A 22262-nucleotide genomic window follows, 5' to 3' on the forward strand; every position below is an offset into this window, starting at 1 on the left:
ATAATGATTGGCAAGCTGTAATATATTACATTTTTTTTTAGCTTTGATACCACTTTAATACCCTGCACTGTTGCATCCCTCTCCCTTGGGCCCCGTACACACGAGAGGATCCATCCGCTGAAAAATCTCAGCGGATCGGTTTCAGCGGATAGATCCCCTGGTGTGTACGTTCCAGCGGATATTTCCGATTTCCAGCAGATAAAAATTTGTTAGCATGCTAACAAATCTATCCGCTGGAATCGGCTCCAGCGGATCGATCCGGTGGTCTGTACAGACTCACCGGATCGATCCGTCTGAACCCGTCCCTCGCATGCGTCATAATGATTCGACGCATGCGTGGATTTCCTTATATGACAGCGTCGCGATGATGGCGCGGCGACGGCGCGACACGTCACCGCGGTTGAATTCCGCGCAGATTTGGATCCGATGGTGAGTACATGCCAACGGATCCAAATCCGCCAGAGGATTTATCCGCGGATACGGTCTGGAGGACCGTATCCGCGGATCAATCCTATCGTGTGTACCAGGCCTAAGTAACTTGTGTCAAAATCTCTGATCTCTAGAAGTGTTCTGACTATGATGACATATCTCCTGCTACCTGCCTTAATTTGCACATATCTTATGTTTACTATGGGGCCCCATGATATGTAGTTATGCCCTTGCTGGACAGACAGTGGAACATATGAGCTGGCAAATTCTTACTTGTCTGAGAGACCGCCAAACACAATGGACCCAAACAGAACTCCTGCCATGTAAATGGACTGAGCCAGTTGTCTCATTCTACGATGACTACAGACCAGATCCCACTACAAAAAAGAAGGGTCGGGGGGGAGGAATCATGAGAAACAACACAGAACATTTTTATGCAAACTATGTTAACAAAAAGCAAATAAGGTGAGAGGTGGAATCTGAAAAGTGAGGAAGGATTAGGACCGCATTCAAGTTTTACTGCTAACCACAGCAGACAGAAAGAAAACTCTAAAGCCCCATACACACTATCAGTTTTCCTGCAGGTTTTTCGCTTCAGGTTTACCAAAACCATCTAATATGAGGTCAAACCTTAATGCCCTGTACACACGATGAAAACGGACTGATGGATTTTTCATCAGTTATCCGATGATCAGTCGCGCCTACACACAATCGGTTAAAAAAATTATCGTGTCACAACGCGGTCACGTAAATCACGTACGACGGCACTATAAAGGGGAAGTTCAAATCGAATGGCGCCACCCTTGGGGCTGCTTTAGCTGATTTCGTGTTAGTAAAAGACGATTCGCGCTTTTCTGTCTGTTACAGCGTGATGAATGTGCTAGCTCCATAACGAACGCTAGTTTTTTTTTTTAAATTAATCTCTTTTTTTATTTTAAAGCAAAATAATACAATACATATTACATAATACAAAAGCAATAATACAACCCAACCATCACAATCCTACTTATTATTATACATCCCCTATTAGGCATATTCCTCTTTCGTTCGTATCTTCCCCCCCCGGAATCCCGGGAAGGGCATCCAAGAAAAACAAGGACAACAACAGAACACAGACGGAAAAAAAAAAAGACACATTTTTTTTTTTTTAAATAAATAATAAGAAGAATCAGAATTTTCCTCTCCCCCAGCCCCTCTCTGCAGTCCTGTATTTTCCCAAATACCCATATACATACCCCTTTAACGAACGCTAGTTTTACCAGAACGAGCGCTCCCATCCCCTAATTTAGTATGAGAATGCATGGATTTTTAACGGATGGACGTGCCTACAGACGATCATTTTTTTTCTATCGGTTAGTTAACCATCAGATAGTTTTAAAACAAGTTCCTAGTTTTTTAACCGATGGATAAAAAACCGATGGGGCCCACACACGATCGGGTAGTCTGATGAAAACGGTCCATCAGACCGTTTTCATCAGACAAACCGATCGTGTGTACGTGGCATAAGAGTTTCAATTCATATGCAATCAGGCAGGCCCTTGCACTACATGGTTTTGGTAAACCTGAAGAGAAAAACCTGCAGGAAAACTGATAGTGTGTATGGGGCTTAAGACCCCAGTCAACTTCTATTGCTGTCTGTAAGGTTGATTTAGTAAAGGCAAATAAACTGTGCACTTTCAAAGTGCAATTGCACTCTGTCTTTGGGTATTCTTTGCAAAGTGATTTACCAAGCTGGTGCAACTGCACTTACAAAGCGCCTTTAGCAAATCAACCCCTGTGTCTCTGTGGAAGATTTCTCATCATTATCAAATGGTTTGAGTATTGTCATGACTGTAAGTGGGAAATCTACCTAAACAAAATCTGACAGGGGCACTAATGTTTCCTAAAGCTATCCAAAAAAAAAAAAGAGGAGATGAAAAGTTTTCAGCTGAACATACATTTAAAGGGGTTGTAAGGTTTTGCCCAGAACGGCCACTCTTGCGTGCCAGCAAGGGGTGCGCGGTGTTGCTATGATACAGCGTGGCCCCAATCTCTGTAAAGAGCCGAACATGTGGCTCTTTAACCATGTGATCGCCTGTGTCCAGTCACAGTCGGTCATATGTAAATGCAGAAGTGCCGGTGATCTTCTCTCATTGCCCTACACTGACAGAGTGTGTGGCGAGGAGAGCCAATCAGCGGCATCTCCTCGCAGAAAACACACAGACATGTAATCAGGGCACTGACCATCAGTGCCCTGATTACAGTAAAGCCCCCCAGTGCCTCCAATCAGTGCCCACCAGAGACACCAATCAATGCACAACAGTGACACCAATCAGTGCCCATTAGTGATGCCAGTCACTGCTGATTTTCAGTGCCCATCAGTGCCTGCTCATCAGTGCTGCCCATCAATATAGGACAATAACTTGCATATTAACCTTTAAAATTACCACTTTAGAATTATCCCATAGACTTTTACAGTGTGTTCTGCGGCTTTTCCAATTTGCCGCGAACACCCCAAATTGTTCGCTGTTTGCCGAATGGGCGAACGGCCAATGTTCGAGTCGGACTCATGTTCGACTCGAACACAAAGCTCATCCTTACTCACTGCCTGCACACCATGGACTGGGGAGGTCAGGGGACCCATCAATAGACAGACAACTCCTAGGAATCAGTGACAATGCTGGGGGGTGATCAGTGGCAATGCTGGGGGGTTGATGGGATCAGTGGCAGTGGTGGGGGGATGGGATTAGTTAGGAGGCAGTACACTGTGGCAAGTTCTGAATCATGTAGAGCAAAGCTGGAAATCGTTGGCAAGTATATAGTGGGGAATTCTACCAATGTAATGGGGAATATATAATGACCACCAATGTGAGGGGGGATTTGCACTGACCACCATGTAATGGGGGATTTTACACCACCCACCAATAGAAAAGAGGGATTTCTACACTGACACCAATGTAATAAGAGCATTTACACCAACCACCAGCGTAAGAGGGATTTTACACTGACAACCATTGTCGAGGCGATTTGTACTGACCACCAATGTAAGGTGGTATTTCTACACCGATCCCGAATGTTAGGGGGATTTACACTGACCACCAATGTTAAGTGGGATTTACACTGACCACCAGTGTCATCAGGCAAGTAATTTCCCAAATACAGGCATTTATAATATTTGGGTAATGACATCAGCTTTAGCACCTGCTCTTTGCTTATATTTAGCTTTTAGCCTGGGAATCTCCTTGCAGACAGCTAAATGAGGCAGCTCTGTGCCGGAAGCTGACACAGAAGTGCCAGCTTCCGGCAGAGATTCTAAGCACGGGCACGGCCTGCTCTGAGTACTGGCATACCTCTGCACCCCAGATTAGAGTTGGTCTTAATGCTGATCAGTGTATTCTGATGGCAGGGAAGTCTACCCACTATCAGAATACAATAGCTTAGCAGCAAGGATTCCCTCATCCACCTCCCTGCTGCTAACACTAATGTAAAAAAATGAAATCTGAAGCACAACACTACTGCTAAAGGGTCCAGAAAGGCTTTATGCCAGTAAATATAAAAGCTTTACCCCTGACCTATATTGGAATAAAGTATTTTCTGGACCCTTGATCAGTGGTGTGGCTCTTTTTTTTTTATAAATTCTTTATTTTTCACATTTTATACCACCTGCTTATATCAATCAAAAAAAAAAAGAAACTACACTCTTGTATTTTCCCATCTTCTTTATGCTTCATTAATTCAATGTGACTTTTCTTTTCCTCTTTAACCTCTGCCTTACTTCTTCGTGATACCCCCCTCCCTCCCCCAACCAAACACAAAAAAAAAAAAGGAAAAAAGAGGGTGGGGGCGGGAGAGATTACACTCTCCCACCCTCACCCTCACACCTCCTCTCTCTCCTCATCTACCCCCCCCCCCCCCGCTCCTCCGATCTTGATCTTTCATTGTTGAATCTCTGCGATTCTAGCGAACCATTGTGTTCCAGTTGGTGGACTCTCCTTTTCCCACAGGACAGGGACACACGCCCTTGCGGCTATAATAAGATGTTATAGCAGTGTATTTTTGTATTTTCCCACTGATATAGGGATATCTAGTATTAGAATGGCTGCTGGTCTGTCTTCTAAAGACACTCCTGTATTTTCACACATTCCCAGAAAATTGATTGATTAGTATTGCATAGAAATAAGACAGTGAGTTCTGACTTCTGTATATACCTTTGCCTTTGTCCGTAAGAACGCTTCTAATTGTAGCATCCGAAAAAAATCTAATTCTGGTGCTACCTCTCTTTTAATCTCTCTCTTTGTCATTAGTTGGTTGTCTTTTGAAAAGTGAGTAATCCTACTAATACCTCTTTGTCGTAGAGCGTTGAATCTTTGATCTATCAAACCTGGCTTAAATGTCATTGGACTCAGGTATTTAGACATATTTGTTTTTTTAAAAACCTTTTTAATTGTTTGTATAGTGGCCCCTATCGTCCGGTGTTTCTTTATTTCTGCTGGCATTTCAGCTTCTGGGATCCACACTAGGCCTTCCAGGGGTGTATTCACTGTCGCCTGTTCCATTTTTATCCAGGGTTTCTTATTAAGCCCACACCACTCTACTACTCTAACTAGATTAGATGCTTCCTGGTACTTTACTGGGTCTGGGAGCCCAATCCCTCCTTCTACTTTGGGTAATGACAAGATAGTTCTTCGTATCATCGCAGGTTTCCCCGCCCAAATGAATTTCAGGAACCTTGACCTAAGATCCTTCAAAAAACTTTTGGGGACCTTAATTGGTAAAACTGTATTAAATACAAAAGTCTCGGTAACACGTTCATCTTTATTATGTTTATCCGCCCAAACCAAGTAAAGATTTATTTATCCCATCTCAGTAAGTCTAGTTTTATTAGTCTACCCAATGCTACATAGTTAAGTTTGAATAATTTGTTTAAGTTTCTCAATACCTTAGTCCCTAAGTAGCTTATATGGGAATCTGTCCATCTAAAATCAAATTGAGTAGTTATCTGATGTAGTAGTAAAGATTTTATTTCCATTCCCATTGCCTCTGATTTCCCATAGTTAACCTTAAAATTGGACAATTTTCCATATTCTCTTAGTTCTGCCAGCAGGGAAGGCATGGCTATAACCTGGGACGTTATAAACAAAATTAAATCATCGGTATATGATACCAGTTTCTGTTCTTTCACCTTCGTTATTATCCCCTTAATGTTTGGATTTGCCCATATCTTCCTTAAAAAAGGTTCTATTGTCTTGCGCTATTTCGAATAATAAATGGTTGCGAGATTTTAACCCTTGTGCTCGGTTCTGAGTATAGATTATCGAACCAGCTCATTATCCCTTCTCTCAGTCCTATATGCTGTAGCCTTGCTTTTAGAAAAATCCATTCCACTCTGGAAAATGCAGTTCAGTTTTTTGGCACCGGTTCTCAAAAAGGATATCGGGGAACTGGAGAAAGTGCAGAGAAGGGCAACCAAATTGATAAGAGGCATGGAGGAGCTCAGCTATGAGGAAATATTAGAGGAACTGAATGTATTCACTCTTGAGAAGAGGAGAATAAGGGGGGATATGATCCACATGTACAAATATTTAAGGGGTCCATATAGTGAACTTGGTGTTGAGTTATTCACTTTACGGTCAACACTGAGGACAAGGGGGCACCCTTATTACGTCTAGAGGAAAAGAGATTTCATCTTCAAATACGAAAAGGTTTCTTTACAGTAAGAGCTGTGAAAATGTGGAACAGACTCCCCCCAGAGGTTGTTCTGGCCAGCTCAGTAGATTGCTTTAAGAAAGGCCTGGATACTTTCCTAAATGTACATAATATAACTGAGTACTAAGATTTGTAGGTAAAGTTGATCCAGGGTAAATCCGATTGCCTCTCGGGGGATCAGGCAGGAATTTTTTCCCCTGCTGTAGCAAATTGGATCATGCTCTACTGGGGTTTTTTGCCTTCCTCTGGATCAACTGTGGGTAGGAAGTTGGGTGTATGGGATTGTACGATGTTTTTTATTTTGTTTGTTTATTTTTTTTAGGTTGAACTGGATTAACTTGTGTCTTTTTTCAACCTGATTAACTATGTAACTCTATCGAAAGCTTTTTTTGCATCAGCAGATACTAATATCATTTGCATCCTATGTTTTTGTGCTAGATAAATCGCACTCACCACTCGTTGTGTGTTTTCTCTTCCCTCTTGCCCAGGGGTAAATCCCACTTGATCTGGGTGTATTAAATCCGGGATATACTCTATTAATTTTGTGACGAGGATCTTAGTAAACACTTTCAGGTCCACATTCAACAGTGATATAGGACGGTAGCTAGCACATTGTGATGGATCTTTACCTTCCTTTGGGATGACTGTTATATGTGCCAACAGCATCTCATTCCGTATTTTCTTTCCCTCCTGCAGTGAGTTATAAGCTGCTATAAATCTGGGAGCCAAGTTCTCAGCGAACATTCTATAATATGATAGGGTGTAACCATCCGGACCTGGCTGCTTCCAGTTTCTTTTGAGCATTTTCTGGCGTGAGTTTCTCTTCTAACTGATATAATTTCTTGTGGTACTCCTTAAAGTATTGTGCGATTTTCTGTGGGGCATTAATAATTTCATTTTGTGTCTTCATTTGTGCGATATGGTTAAGTGTATTGGCTTCTCTCAGGGCTAATTTGCTAATTTGCACATTTGCTAACATTCTACCTGTTTTTTTCCCAAACTCATACAATGTTTGCATCCCTCTGGTTAATTTGTTTTTCGCTTTATCGATTAGTAATGGATTCAACTTTTCCCGCGTCTTCTAGTTCTTGTTCTATTAATTGTGCCTGGGATTTTCTATTCACCGTTTCTAGCTCCCCAATATGTTTAAACATCGAGTCTATCTGTTCATTTAATTTTTGTTTCCTACATGCCCCCATCGAGATGAAATTACCTCTCATTACACACTTATGTGTTTCCCACAAACAAAAGGGAGTTGTTTACCCTGTGTCGTTCAATGCAAAAAAAACTTCCTGAAGCCCGCACCGCCAGGCTAGAGAGATGAGGGAAAAATACAAGAAATTAAGATAGAGAGAGATAAAATAGAAAGAAAGAAGAACAAAGAGAAAGAGGAGTGGTACATCCCAAAATCTACCATAAGGGGTTTTAATACTGTACAAGTGGAGGGGATTCAGGGAGCGCTAAATGTCCGTGGGTTAGGGGCGCAAATTACTTGTCTTGCCTTGCTGACAACCCACGCTACGAAAATTATTTTACATGGAACTAGAAAGGTTGAGAACCACTGCAATAGAGGCATCTACGAGAGATGCGGCCAGGCTCTGGGAGATTAAAACATAATCGATTCTAGTATATGTTTTATATCTCGCCGCAAAAAACGTGTAGTCCCTATCCTATGTGTGGACAGTCCTCCAACTATCTATCAATTGTAAATCTTGTAAGAGTTTCTTCACTTTTCTTAATTTAGTATATGACAGATGGGAGATACCTTTCGAAGTGTCCTTTATAGGGTCCATTACCAGAATTCCTTCCTTATGTTGCTGGACCAATTGTAGGTATGTTTCCAAACAATTTATCTGGTCTACAGGGTATATATTCACTAGTGTGACTTTTTGTTGACTCCCTTCACTATTGAGTTCCCTTCACTATTAAAAGATGTCCTGCCTCATCCCTCACTACCCCCAATTCCTTCCATGCTATCTGCTTGGACATCAAAATAGACACAGGATTTTGAACTCTGTGATGTACTATGGTATATTGTCGGGAATCTGTGGTTTTTAAGGTTTGGGGTTTTGTCACCTTTAAAATGTGTCTCTTGTAAAAAATAATCTGTGATTTAAGTCTACCTATTTCCGAAAGCAGCCTAACTTGTTTCTCTGGGATATTAAGTCCCTTAACGTTATATGAGGTAAAAGTTATTTTAGTCATTTCCGTCCTGATTGGGGCCATCCAGTAGGGGAGGTGAAGGGAGGGCAGAGCGAGAGAGAGGGGGCACGGACAGGCGAGAGGGAGACAGAAAGGGGAAGAAGAAAAACAAAACATTTTATTAACCACTTCAGCCTGGAGCATTTTGCTGGTCAATGACCGGGCCACTTTTTGCAATTCGGCACTACATCGCTTTAACTGACATTTGTGCGGTCATGCAACGTGGCTCCCAAAGAAAAAACGATTTTATTTACTCAGTTTAGGCCGATACGGATTCTTCTACATATTTTTCGTAAAAAAATCGCAATAACCGTTTATTGATTGGTTTGCGCAAAAGTTATAGCATCTACAAAATAGGGGATCGTTTTATGCCATTTTTATTAATATATATATATTTTTTTTCACAAAGAGTATATATATATATATTTTTTTTTTTTTACTAGTAATGGCGGTGATCTGCAATTTTTATTAGTACTGGGATCTTATGGCAGACACATCGGACACTTTTGACACATTTTTGGGACCATTGACATTTTTATAGCGATCAGTGCTATAAAAATGCATTGATTACTGTAAAAATGTCACTGGCAGTGAAGGGGTTAACACTAGGGGCCGATAAAGGGGTTAATTATGTTCCCTTAAGTGTGTTCTAATTGAAGGAGGAGTGGGACTGTCTAGGGGAAATGACAGATCGCTGTTCATACATTGTATGAACATACGATCAGTCATTTCTCCCCCTGAAAGAACCAGAAGCTGTGTGTTTACAAACACAGCTCCCGGTTCTCGCTCTGTCACGAGCGATCACGGGTGCACTCGCATCAGCACCAGGGGCGAGCAGGGGGCACGCGCGCCTGCCCCTAGTGGCCGCAGAGCAATATCACGTTATATTACGTGATTTTGCGCAGCCGAGCCAACCTGCCGCAGTAAAACTGCGGTGGGCAGTCAGCAAGCGGTTAATAAAAAATAAATAAATGTATTAATAAAATAAAAAAAGGACATCAATTTTGTTTGGGTACAGTGTCGCACGACCGCGCAATTGTCAGTTAAAGCGACAAAGTGCTGTATCGCAATAAATGGCCTGGCCAGAAAGTGGGTAAATCCTACTGGGGCTGAAGTGGTTAAAGCATAACTAAACTCTTTCTTTTTTTTCAACTTTATTTGACAAATGCAAGTACATCGGTTTAAGTAAGTGACAATCATAAAAGTTTTCAAAGTCCTGTTTACAGATTAACCACTTAAGCCCCGGACCTGTTTTTCAGACTCGGTGTTTACAAGTTTAAAACAGTTTTTTTTTGCTAGAAAATTACTTAGAACCCCCAAACATTATATATATATATATATATATATATATATATATATATATATATATATATATTTCCTAACACCCTAGAGAATGAAATGGAGGTCATTGCAATACTTTTTGTCACACCGTATTTGCGCAGCGGTCTTACAAGCGCACTTTTTTTGGGAAAAATTTACTTTTTATTTAAAAAAATAAGACAACACTAAAGTTAGCCAAATTGTTTTTATATTGTGAAAGATAATGTTATGCTGAGTAAATTGATACCCAACATGTCATGCTTCAAAATTGCGCCCGCTTGTGGAATGGCGTCAAACTTTTACCCTTAAAAAATCTCCAAAGGCGACGTTTAAAAAATTCTGTAGGTTGAATCTTTTGAGTTAGAGAGGAGATCTAGGGCTAGAATTATTGCTCTCGCTATAATGATTGCAGCGATACCTCACTTGTGTGGTTTAAACAACGTTTTCATATGCGGGCGCTACTCACATATGCGTTCGCTTCTGTACGCAAGCTCGTCGGGAAGGGGCACTTTAAAAAAAAATAGTTTTCTTATTTATTTTACTTGATTTAATTTATTTTTACACTGTTTAAAAAAAAAAGGTCACTTTTATTCCCATTACAAGGAATGTAAACATCCCTTGTAATAAAAAAAAGCATGACAGGTCCTCTTAAATATGAGATCTGGGGTCAAAAAGACCTTGGGGCCAGATTCACAAAAGAGATACGACGGCGTATCTCCTGATATGCCGTCGTATCTCTGTGATCCGCCCGTCCTAACTATGCGGCTGATTCATAAAATCAGCTCCGCATAGATAGCCCTAAGATCCGACAGGTGTAATTGACTTACACTGTCGGATCTTAGGATGCAATTCTATGCCGGCCGCTAGGTGGCGAGGCCATTGCGGTCGGCGTAGAATATGCAAATGACTAGTTACGGCGATTCCCAAACGTCCGCGATGCCCGTCGATCTAACTTTACGTTGTTTCCGTCGAGATACGCCGCGTAAAATTGGGACTACCTCCTAGGTGTCCTAAGCAATGTTAAGTATGGCCGTCGTTCCCGCGTCGAAATTAAAAAAATCACGTCGTTTGCGTAAGTTGTCCGTGAATGGCGGTGGACGCCATTTACGTTAACGTCTAAACAAATGACGTCCGTGCGACGTCATTTAGCGCAATGCACGTTGGGTAATTTTCCCAACGGAGCATGCGCAGTACGTTCGGCGCGGGAACGCACCTAATTTAAATGGTGCCCGCCCCATTTGAATTGGGCGGGCTTGCGCCGAGCACATTTACGTTACACCGCCGCAAGTTTACAGGTAAGTGCTTTGTGAATCAGGCACTTACGCTGCAAACTTGCGGCGGTGTAACGTAAATGGATTACGTTACGCCGCCGCTGCGTAGCGGAAATGTATGTGAATCTGGCCCTTAGATCTCATATTTAGACTAAAATGCAAAAAAAAAAAAAAAAAAATTGTCATTTCAAAAAATGACAACAAAAAACAAAAAAATTTGCCTGTAAGACGTATGGGCGGAAGTGATGTTTTGACGTCGCTTCCGCCCTGCTATGGTATGGAGACTGGTGGGGGCCATCTTGCCCTCACTCATATCCATGCCACAGAGGGAGAAGTACCCGATCGCCTCCGCCGATACCGACGGCTCCGGTAATTGGTGGAGGGCGCGGGAGAGCGGCGGGAGGAGGGCCCTCTCCCACGACCAATAACGGTGATCCTAACGGAGACCATCATTATCGTTTACAGGACCGCCGCCTGAAGAGATGGATATCTTGGTTGTGGCAGCAGCTGCTGCTGTTACCGAGATATCCCTCTTCAAAAAGAGGACGTATTTAGTCGTGCGGTGGTCCTTATGCATTGGTTACAGTTTATTTATGGGATCCAACAATAACAAAGTCATGCGAAAGCAAACAAAGAGCATGTCGCTGCATTCACACCTAGGCGTAGGCAATAGCGGCGTTTTCCGGCGTATTTTATCAGCGTTTTTTTCGGCGTTTTGTCGCGCGTATATGCGCGTTTGCGCGCGTTTGCATACAGCGTCTTCCGACATTTTTGTACCTCGTCGTTTTTCATATAATCCAATAGGAAAAATTATCATCCCTGACATCACTTGTTGCTATCCTAGGATTTTTTTTTTCCTCTTCCTGTGTGAATATACCTCTTCCGGGTCATCATTGTGCTTCCGACTCCACACTGAGAAAATGAGCGACGATGAGATGGCATGTATGCTGGCAGCAGCCACCGCCACCTCGTATATGCTATACCAGGGACAGAGGAGAAGGAAGAGGGCACGGAGATACTGGATCCACCCTGTTATTGCCGGTCGGGAAGAGACAGGCCAATTTTGGGTCCTTTATAATGATCTCCGAGAGCACGAGGAGAAATTTCTGGACTACACCAGGATGTCAATTAAAAGGTTAGTAAAAAGTATCTGTATTCATTCTTTTTGACATTGTACCTTTCCATGTCCACTAAAAACCCCATTTATTTTTATTAACAGCTTCGATGAGTTGCTTGAACTGCTCAGCGGTAGATTACAGAGGATGGACACCTTTTTCCGCAATTCCATACCCCCTGTGGAGCGACTTATCATCACACTGAGGTAAGGTTAAAAATCTTTGTCAAATTTATTGTGCTGATATATGTTTTTTTTTTTTAATTTTCCAAAATGATGCTCTAGTGCCCATAAAAAAAAAAAAAAAAAAAAATGTAGAAAACCCAAAAGAAAGCTACCGTATTTGCCGGGGTATAAGACCACTGTGTGTAAGACGACCCCCTAATTTTACATCCAAAATGTTGGTTTTGTGATATACTCACCGTATAAGACTACCCCCTTCCAACTATTCATGACTCGCCTCACGGTGCCACCATTACATTCCAGACTGTGCCCCATTACATGCCAGACTGTGCCCCATTACATTCCAGACTGTGCCCCATTACATTCCAGACTGTGCCCCATTACATTCCAGACTGTGCCCCATTACATGCCAGACTGTGCCCCATTACATGCCAGACTGTGCCCCATTACATGCCAGATTGAGCCCCATTACATGACAGACTGTGCCCCATTACATGCCAGATTGTGCCCCATTACATGCCAGACCTGCCCCATTACATGCCAGACTGTGCCCCATTACATGCCAGACTGTGCCCCATTACATGCCAGATTGAGCCCCATTACATGACAGACTGTGCCCCATTACATGCCAGATTGTGCCCCATTACATGCCAGACTGTGCCCCATTGCATGTCCAGACCGGCCCCTTTACATGATCAGACCGTGCCCTTACCTTTGCGAATCGTGGCCGTACGTTTCTTCAAAAGCCGTGCCTCCTACATCTTCTGTTCCGTGATAGGCGGAACATTCAGCGTCCTATGAGGCACTGTGTTCAGTGTTCGTCCATCACGGAGGCCCTCTCGTCCGAGGACGAGAGGGCCTCCATGATAGGCGGACACCAAACGCACCAAACACTATTGCATACATTACCCAATACTAATATATTTGTATATGCATCTAATATTAAAAAACACACGTTTTAGAAGGTCCAATTTTTTTTATTTTTTTATACAGAATATTAAAAACTATATTCATCAAATTTGTGTTTTTTTATTTTTGTCAACAAAAAGAAATCAAGCAAACGTTGCTCATAGAACAGTTTATTAATTAAAGATTTTGGAAACTTTTAGGGGATTCCCCTGTGTCATCCACTGACATGCCAGCATGTATTGATTGGCCAAAACGTGACCGTTTGGAAGTAGACGTACTAGCCTGCGGCCAACGGGAAGGTGGTGTTGCTGGTGGTGGTGGTGGTGTTGGTGTAGGTTGGGTATTGTAAGGTGGGAGTGTAGGCAGGTGTGGGTAATCAGAATAAGTCGATGTCGTCCGAGAAGGGTAAAACATAGGAGGTTGTGTCGGCAGATGAAGTGTTTGGGAAGTCGGAGGATGGTAGGCAGAAGGTGTCGTCTGTGGGTGTGTGTAAGGTGAAAGTGTTTGGGTAGTCTGAGGAGGGTAGGTAGAAGTTTGCGTCTGCAGGTGCGTAAAATCAGGAACTGTTGTGGAAGTATGAGTAGTGTATGCAGAAGGTGGTGTTGGTAGATGAGGGTGGGTAGAAAGTGTTGTCGTCTGAGTCGGGTAAGGTGGTGTGGGTTGAGGTAGGTGGCTGGGAAAAGGTGGTGCTGTGAAGTGAGGAAGTGGTGGTGCTGACATATGTTGCGGGGGGTGGGTAGCATAGGGACCATAGGGTGGTGGTGGTTCTGGGGATTGGTAGGGTTCCTCTGGTGGTATGAATGTGGCAATGTACCGTATGGTACCTGCCAACATATCAGCTTGTAGCCTTTTCGGAACCCTGTCCATCAGCTCCCCCAGACATTTGGCAGACATGTGTCCGTATGAACGGTTAGTACCCATTCTCTCTTTCATGTCTGCCATTATCTCTAACATTAGTTTCACATTGGGGTCTGGATCCGGAGCCTTCCTTCTGATCCCTCTCGCAGCTACACGCGGTAACGGCCTTGGTGTGGACTCCTCCTCTCCCACAGGTGTTGCCGTCGTGGATTGTGACGAAGTGGCCAACTGGCTTTCCAGCTCCAGACCCGCCAGTGCCTGATCGGCAGAATTTATGCTGCAGCTATCCATCCCGACAGGGGCGGTTGGAGCTGCTTCCTCCTAGCTGTTTTCAGTGCTGAAAATATAAATGAGTTATTATAACTTACGTATACCAATTTCGTTTACTGTCCTTAGTACAGATAATAGTTTACCTCGCCAAAGTCAATGAAGGTCTAAGGAATTCCAATTCCTTTGCATGGATATATTCCTTCGGGGCACATGCCGACGATCCACTTCTGGTATTCCTTATTAGTCTCATATAGCGTGTATAGGCGTCACGAATACTCTTCCACTTATTTTTTATCATTTTAACTGTCAAAAACAAAATAAAATAATATATATTATTGTCTTTGTAGGTATTTATCGACTGGACAGTCTCTAGGAAGTCTACATTATACCTTCCGTATAGGCAAGTCCACAGCGAGTTACATCATACGTGACACCTGCTCTGCTATATGGGAGGTTCTCCAGGAAGTAGTGTTCAAGAAACCTACTGCACAGGAATGGGCACAGATTGCGGAGGTATTCTGGCAACGCTGCAACTTTCCCAATTGTGTCGGAGCAATAGATGGGAAGCACATTAGGATTGTGAAGCCCATGACAAGTGGAAGCGAATTCTTCAACTACAAGAAATACTTCTCATTTGTATTGATGGCTGTGGCTGATGCAAACTATTGTTTTACATACATAGACATTGGGTCATATGGCAGCAGCGCGGACTCAACTATCTTTGGGAACTCTTCCTTTGGTCAAATGCTGCGAACAGATGGTCTTGACCTACCAGAATGCAGTCCACTCCCAGGCACAAATGGCCCTCCCCTACCCAGTGTATTTGTGGGTGATGAGGCCTTTTCTTTGGGGACAAATCTCCTACGGCCTTATTCGGGTCATAGTTTAACAGAGGAGAGGAGCGTATTCAACTACCGCCTAACCAGAGCACGGCGAGTAGTTGAATGCGCTTTTGGTATACTTGCCAATAAGTGGCGGCTCCTGCACACTCCCATAGTGTTAAACATGCAGAATGCCGTCACTGCTGTCAAAGCTGCGTGTGCCTTGCACAACTTTGTGAGGCAGCGCGATGGCTTTGATTTTGAAGAGCCGGTTTCTGAGACTCTGGAAAGAGCTCAGTGGACTGGTGTCCGTGGGAACAGGCAGGGTTCATATGTCCGCGATCAGTATGCGGCATATTTCATGTCTCCTGCAGGACAGGTACCATGGCAGCTGGATTCTATTTAATTATTAACATTATTATTTTTTTGTGAATATGCTGTTGTGATAAAATAAAAATATTTGATTTATGTATTAAGAAGTCTCATGTTTATTTTATTTTTATATTTTTTTAACTTTTGGTGCATTATCCCTATGATATCAAATTCGGGGTCAGAGTGTCAGGATGGGAAGAACAACTCACGGGTCCTGCCTCAGTGGGAACATTAGGGTTGGTGGTTACTAGGAAGGGGAGTATCTCCCCAATGGGGCACTGTACTGTATTATTCACTGATAACAATGATGGTATACTAATCCTCCTAGGTGGAATAGTATACCATCATTGTTATCAGTGAATACTACAGTACAGTGCCCCATTGTTGTTGTCAATGGGGGGGGATAGTGCGTCATGACATTGGAAGGTGGAAGATATTTTATTTAACCACTTCAAGACGGCCGTCAGCACATATACGGCCACAGGGTGTTTCTACTTCTGTGGTGGTCCGTATTTGTACGGCTGACCCTTCCCTCGTTCACCACGCGCGCTCCTGAGCGCCCAGCGGGGAACTTCTGTGCTGGCCGTGTACCTTGGACACATCAAATGACAGAACACTGTGAAAGACACATTTGAGTGACCGTTTGATAGAAAATCTGTGCGGCCAATTAGAGATGATCTCATATGTAAACAGATGAGATCATTTCTCATTGGCGGCTAACAAAATGACAACGTCATGTGAGGGAGAGAGGAGACCGATCTGTGTCTCTTGCAAATAGTGACACAGGTCTGTCACCTCCCCCAGTCAACCCCCTTCCCCCACTGTTAGAACACTATATTGAGTACACATTCCCTTCCTCACCCCCCTAGTATTAAGCAATTCCCTCCCAGTCACATTAGTGCAAATAATGTGAAAGGCGTTAAAAATTGTGTCAAAAGTGTACGATGTGTCCGCCATAATGTCACAGTCTTGAGAATATACCTACAAAATAGTCTTACCTGTAGATAAAAGTCAAAAACCATGGGTTTGCAAACATTGCGGGCCAGATTCACGAAGCAGATACGACGGTGTATCTCAGATACACCATCGTATCTCAGCTTTTTTCAGGTCCTATCTATGCGCCTGATTCATAGAACCAGTTACGCATAGATAGGGCTGAGATCCGACAGTGTTACACTGTGTTACACTGTCGGATCTTTTTTTTGAATTAAAAATGGCGCCGGGGGCGTTCCCGCTGATTTACACTGAATAATATGTAAATCAGCGAGATACGCGAAATTCACGACCGTACGCGGACCCGACGCAGTGTTCTTACGTCGTTTCCGTAGCGCGGTACCCGTCGTATACTTACCCCTGCTAAAAGCAGGGGTAAGTATTGTTAAGTATAGCCGTCGTTCCCGCGTCGAGTTTGAAATTTCCTACGTCGTTTGCGTACGCCGATTCACGAACACGCGCGTCGCAAGTCTAGCTCCCGTCGCAACCACTGACGTCCTATTGACGTCAGTGGGAGCAATGCACGCCGGGAAATTCCCCGGACGACGCATGCGTATTTAAATCGGCGCGGGAGCGCGCCTGATTTAAATATGACACTCCCCTAGCCGCGGAATTTGAATTCCGCTGGGGGATTTAGGATCCGCCGTCGCAAGTTTGGAGGTAAGTGGTTTGTGAATTAGCCACTTGCCTCCTAAACTTGCGGGAGCGGATCTTAATTCACGTAGAACGAGCGGATCTATTAGATCCGCTGCGCTACGTGAATCTGGCCCAGCATTTCCAAAAAAAAAATATATATCATCTACTTATGTTCATTTTACTGTTTGCAGGAGTTTACCTTTTTTATCCTTATCTGTTATTTGGGTCCAGTTCTGGTAAATCTGAGAGCCAATTTGGTCCCATGCCCTCCTCCGAACGGTTCGCAGACTGTAAGATGGATGCTTAATGTCATGAAGGCAGGGGTGCTCCTTGACCATCCTGATAAATTTTTCAGGGTCTAGGAGGGAGAGGGTTTCATCCATGTCTGAATCCATGCTGCAGTGTGATATACTCCTATGGAAAATGGTGATTTTTGGACTTCCTGTTTGAGATTATGTACTTTTTTTTACATTTCCTGTATTCAATTTGAGCAGCAGAGGCGTCAAAACGCTTGTACAAACGCTTGTTGTCGCGCTATACGCGCGTATCGGGCGTTTTACATTGATTTCAATGGGAAACAAAAAACGCTCAAATACGCCCAAATCGCGCGATTTGCGCGACAAAAAAGGGTCCGGAACTTTTTTTGGCTACAGGCGACGGGCGTCAGGCGCATCAGCGTGCAGATGTGAACCATGCCCATAGCCTTACATGTATTTTGGTCCCTCTGGCGTTTGTGCGCGTCGCGCTACAGGCGACAAAACGCCAAGGTGTGAATGGGCTCTAAGGATAGTGTGGTGAAACTAATTGTGATAAGTGGGACTTTGTCCCATTAAACATTCTAAGTGAAATATACCATATGATTGTGCTGGCTAAACAGGATACCACTCAGTGGTAGGTGGGGGAATCACCTGGTATTCATCCGGTCTCGGAGTGTATGGAATTGTATTTTAAATATCAGCAATTGCTTTAAGGGGTTATAGGATAGAGATATTTGTGAATGTGACTTTAACAGGAGAGCGTGAGTAGCATAGTAGTATGTTTGCATTTGGTTACATGGGGAAGAGTATGTTGGGATGAGGTAATTGTGGAGGTATAAGGACTGAGAGAGGCTTTAATGGGTAGGTGATTGGGAAGGGGAAAGGGTGGGATTTGACTGGAGGGGGTGTTAGGGAGGCTATGGGATGAAGTAGGGTTTCGGCGTCACTCTGTATGAGAGGGAGGGAGGGGGGTAAGGGGTGTGGGGTGTGTGGGGGCGAGGGGTACCTACCTGCTCACTCGCCCTCCGGCCAGTAGCATATGCTTGAAAGATAAATTTTGGTGTTTGGCATAGTCTTCTGTCGTTTTAAAATGTTGCCAGCATGACCAAATTTTACTGAACTTAGAGGGAGTGTCTTTTGCTTGGTGTATGAGTTCCTCCATGCCAGCAATTTTTTGTATTCGTTTGAACCATTCCATAATGCTTGGTGGGTTCTGAGAGCGCCAGTGGGATGGTATGCATAGTTTGGCCACGTTTATCATATGCATGGCCAGTGAGTGAAAGTAATCCGATTTTGGGATGGATGAGTGATGTAGTAATAGTTGTGCTGGGGAATAGTCCAATGGGAGGGTGGAGATTTTGCAGATGAGTCTGTGGACTTCCTCTCAAAATGGTTAAATTGAGGGACATGCCCACCATATATGAAGAAGCAAGCTCAATTCTTTGTTACATCGCCAGCAGTTGGGGGGGGGGGGAGAGGGATAGAATGTGTGTATTCTAAGTGGGGTCCTATACCATCTGAAAAAGATTTGTAACCATTTTCTTGTGTCGAAACATTGATTGAGCTCTTATGAATATATGTAAGTATTTTCTCTCATTCGTGGTTTAAAGGTCTAACGCCAACTCTTGTTCCCATTTGTGGCTAACACTATTGGATTTTGGGTCATGGTCAATGAACAATAAAGAATAAATGTCAGAGATTAAGTGCCTTTGAGACTCTGATTTTAGGCAAATCGATTCAAATAGTGTGTGTTGATATGTGAATGAGTTGGGATCTACATAATAAAAAGGCAAAATTTGTTCGTACGTCCAGAACGAGGAATGCTGGTTTGTGGTCATGAAGGAAAAATTGGGCAAGGACAGAAGACCACCCACAGATGAAGTCAACTCTATGACGTAACGCGTCTGGGTTGGCTAGGACAACTGTCAATCTAAGTGACGTCATCACGCTGATCGGCACTGGCGTGTGTCAGCATAGCGGGAGGAACAAACCAGAACCAAGCGGTGGATACCGGCCTGGATGCTCGTTCCTGTGACCTGATCTAGTGATGAGCGTTTTTTATATGATGTATTGCCTGACTTTTTCTACTAAATTGTAAGTGCAATTCCTACTTTTTATGCTTTTCAAAATTAAAACCAAACGGAATTATGCTATGTGCCACCATTTGTCTTTTTCCTCACATGGGAGTTAATATCTAAAGAGGATTGGATTGGACTTACCCCAAGCTGTGATTTGTATCATTATACAACGCTTATTATCCAGCGTTGTCTGGTAAGAGTTTCACCTGACTATTGCACGAGTGGTGGTGTTGGTTATAAGGATATTACTGTATCTGCTCTGCAGGAGACATTCCTATTCTCTTCTCACGGATCACTTTTCAAATGAACTTTGGACTTTCATATCATAGTATATAAATTCCATTAGGTGCTCTGCTTTATATATATATTGTTTATATGTTGTTTATCATTTATTTAAATCTGTCTTTTGACAGGAGATAGTAGCAGCTCCAGCTATTATTAGCTCGCTTGCGAGGGAGGTGCATTGTAGATCTGCACATTGTTTTTTGCTTTGTTTGGTTATATTATCATTATTTCATCTTATAGTTTCATTATTATAAGCACTATTAGGTAGATTCAGTAAGAGTTAGGCAGACTTATCAGTAGATAAGCCGACCTAACTCAGAATCTACGCCGACTTATGTTTAAGCGTATGCTCAAACAGAGATACGCTTAAACATATCTAAGATACGACGGCTTGCGCCGTCCTATCTTAGATTGCAATATTTTGGATGGCCGCTAGGTGGCGCTTCCATTGCAGTCGGCGTAGAATATGTAAATGAGGAGATACGCCGATTCACGAACGTACGCCCGGCCGACGCAGTACTTTTACGATGTTTTCACGTAAGAGATAGGCCGCATAAAGTTAGAGCTAGGCCCTATTGGAATAGTAATGTCAAGTATGGCCGCCGTTCCCGCGTCGAAATTCAAATTTTTTACATCGTTTGCGTAAGTCGTCCGTGAATCGGGATTTACGACATTTACGTCCACGTCAAAATCAATAGGCCTGTCCCGCGTACTTACCCGCAATGCACACTGGGAAATGTAGGCGCCCGGCGCATGCGCAGTTACAAAAAAACGTGAAAAATGTAAGGTCAAGCACAATTAGCATACAACACGCCCCCCTAACACACATTTGAATTAGGCGCCCTTACGCCCGCCGATTTAGGCTACGCAGTCGTAACTTGGCAGGTAAGTACATTGTGAATCATGTACTTGCCTAGCTAACTTACGGAGGCGTAGCTTAAATGCCTTAAGCTACGCCGCCGCAAAGTTACGAAAATGTACCTGAATCTAGCTATATCTGTCATCTTTAGCACTGAGTATTTGGGAAGGGCTGTCTGTTTTAGTTTTACAAGGACAGAAGACGTTCTTTGCTTAAAAAAGTGCTTGGCGGGACTGTTGGGTGAGGCCAGCTTTCCGTAGGGAAGGAATTCGTCTTTCCAGGAGAGAATTCTGGGTTTTGACGAATTGGGGTTAGAGGAACGGGGGAAGATGGTATCTTGTATCTACGACAGGCTTCCTAAAAATCTAGTATGGTGGTGCCTATTAAAGGGTGTGTTTTGTAGGGTAGGGGAATATGGTAATCCGCTATCTAAGGGGTTTGGTGGAGGGGAATAGTTGACGTGGCTTGTTCTAGGTTTATCCATGCCTTGATTCATGAGTGTACGTTCCAGTCTACTACCCTGGTTAATTGGCATGCTAGATAGTATTTTTTTATATCCGGGAGGCCAATACCTCGGGACTGTTAGTGCATTGTAGCTCAGCGTGGGCAGCGCTTTCCCCCAGAGGAAACATATACATTATTTTTGGTAGAACGAGAAGAAAGCTGGCGAAACTTTTATTGGTATGGTTTGTAGGATGTATAAAATTCTGGGGAGGATATTCATCTTTAAAATTGCGGCTCTCCCAAACCATCAGAAAATCCCTGTGGACCATGTTTTCAGATCACCTTGTATTTTCTGGAGGATTGGGAGATAGTTCATAGCATACAATTCCAACAGTTTAGCAGGTAATTGGATACCTAGGTAACTTATCTTGTTCCCATTTAAATGGAAAGTTAGATTGGCATTGTTTAAAAAGGTCTGGAGCCAGTGAGATATTCAAAGCGTGCGATCTTGAGAATTTTATTTGTAGGTTTGTCATGTATTTGAATGTGGCAAAATCTTTGCAGAGGTTTGGGACTGTGACGTAAATGCCGCTAGTTTGTGGGTTTGTGTATTAATCGTGATACCTTTAATATCAGGGTTCAGTCTAATGCGGCGTAGTAGCGGTTGGAGGGTTAGGACAAAAATCAGAGGGAATAAGGGACAGCCCTGACGTGTTCCACGTGATATAGAGAAGGCTTTTGATAAGTGGCCGTTTACTCATACCCTTGCTGTGGGAGCAGAAAAGAGCAGTTGAACGAAGGGATATGAGGGGGTTCGTGAAAGTTTTATAGTGGCCCATCGTTAGTCCATCTGGGCTTGGGCTTTTTGCCGGTTTCATTTGCTTAAGAGCAACCTTGACTTCCTCCTCCGAAAGAGGTCATTCCAGGTCTTGTGCTTCAAAAATGGGGATCGGTTTAGAGCAATATTTTAGAAAGAAGTCTTTGATTACGTGACGTCTGGATGTGTTGTCTCTGGTAGGGTCCGGTTCAGCAAGGTTGTAAAGTTGGGAGTAGTAGCTAACAAATTGATTGCCGATGTCTGGGTTAGTGGAGAGTTCACGTCCAGAGGGATCTGTTATGGAATGGATGGTTGTGGCTGCTTTCTTGGTTTGTAGAGCCCTAGCTAGGAGTTTGCCTGATTTGTTACCAAATTTGTAGAAAACGTTTTGACCTAGAATAAAGTTACGTTTCATCTTTTTGCCAAGCTCATCTAAGAGGTCTGCTCTGGCTTGGAGGA

At 43.3% G+C, this 22262-nt stretch overlaps 1 protein-coding gene across 1 annotated transcript in view; it reads right to left on the reverse strand.

Annotated features, from left to right (window-relative positions):
• The window catches only part of LOC120917387 (solute carrier family 22 member 6-B-like), a 103733-nt gene that overhangs the window by 76578 nt on the left and 4893 nt on the right, over positions 1-22262 (reverse strand). The window contains exon 2 of the mRNA XM_040328651.1: positions 703-806. Within this exon, the coding sequence (XP_040184585.1) occupies positions 703-806 (104 nt within the window). The remainder of the gene's footprint in view (positions 1-702; positions 807-22262) is intronic.

The sequence above is a fragment of the Rana temporaria genome, chromosome 11, assembly GCF_905171775.1.
Source record: "Rana temporaria chromosome 11, aRanTem1.1, whole genome shotgun sequence".
NCBI lineage: Eukaryota > Metazoa > Chordata > Amphibia > Anura > Ranidae > Rana > Rana temporaria.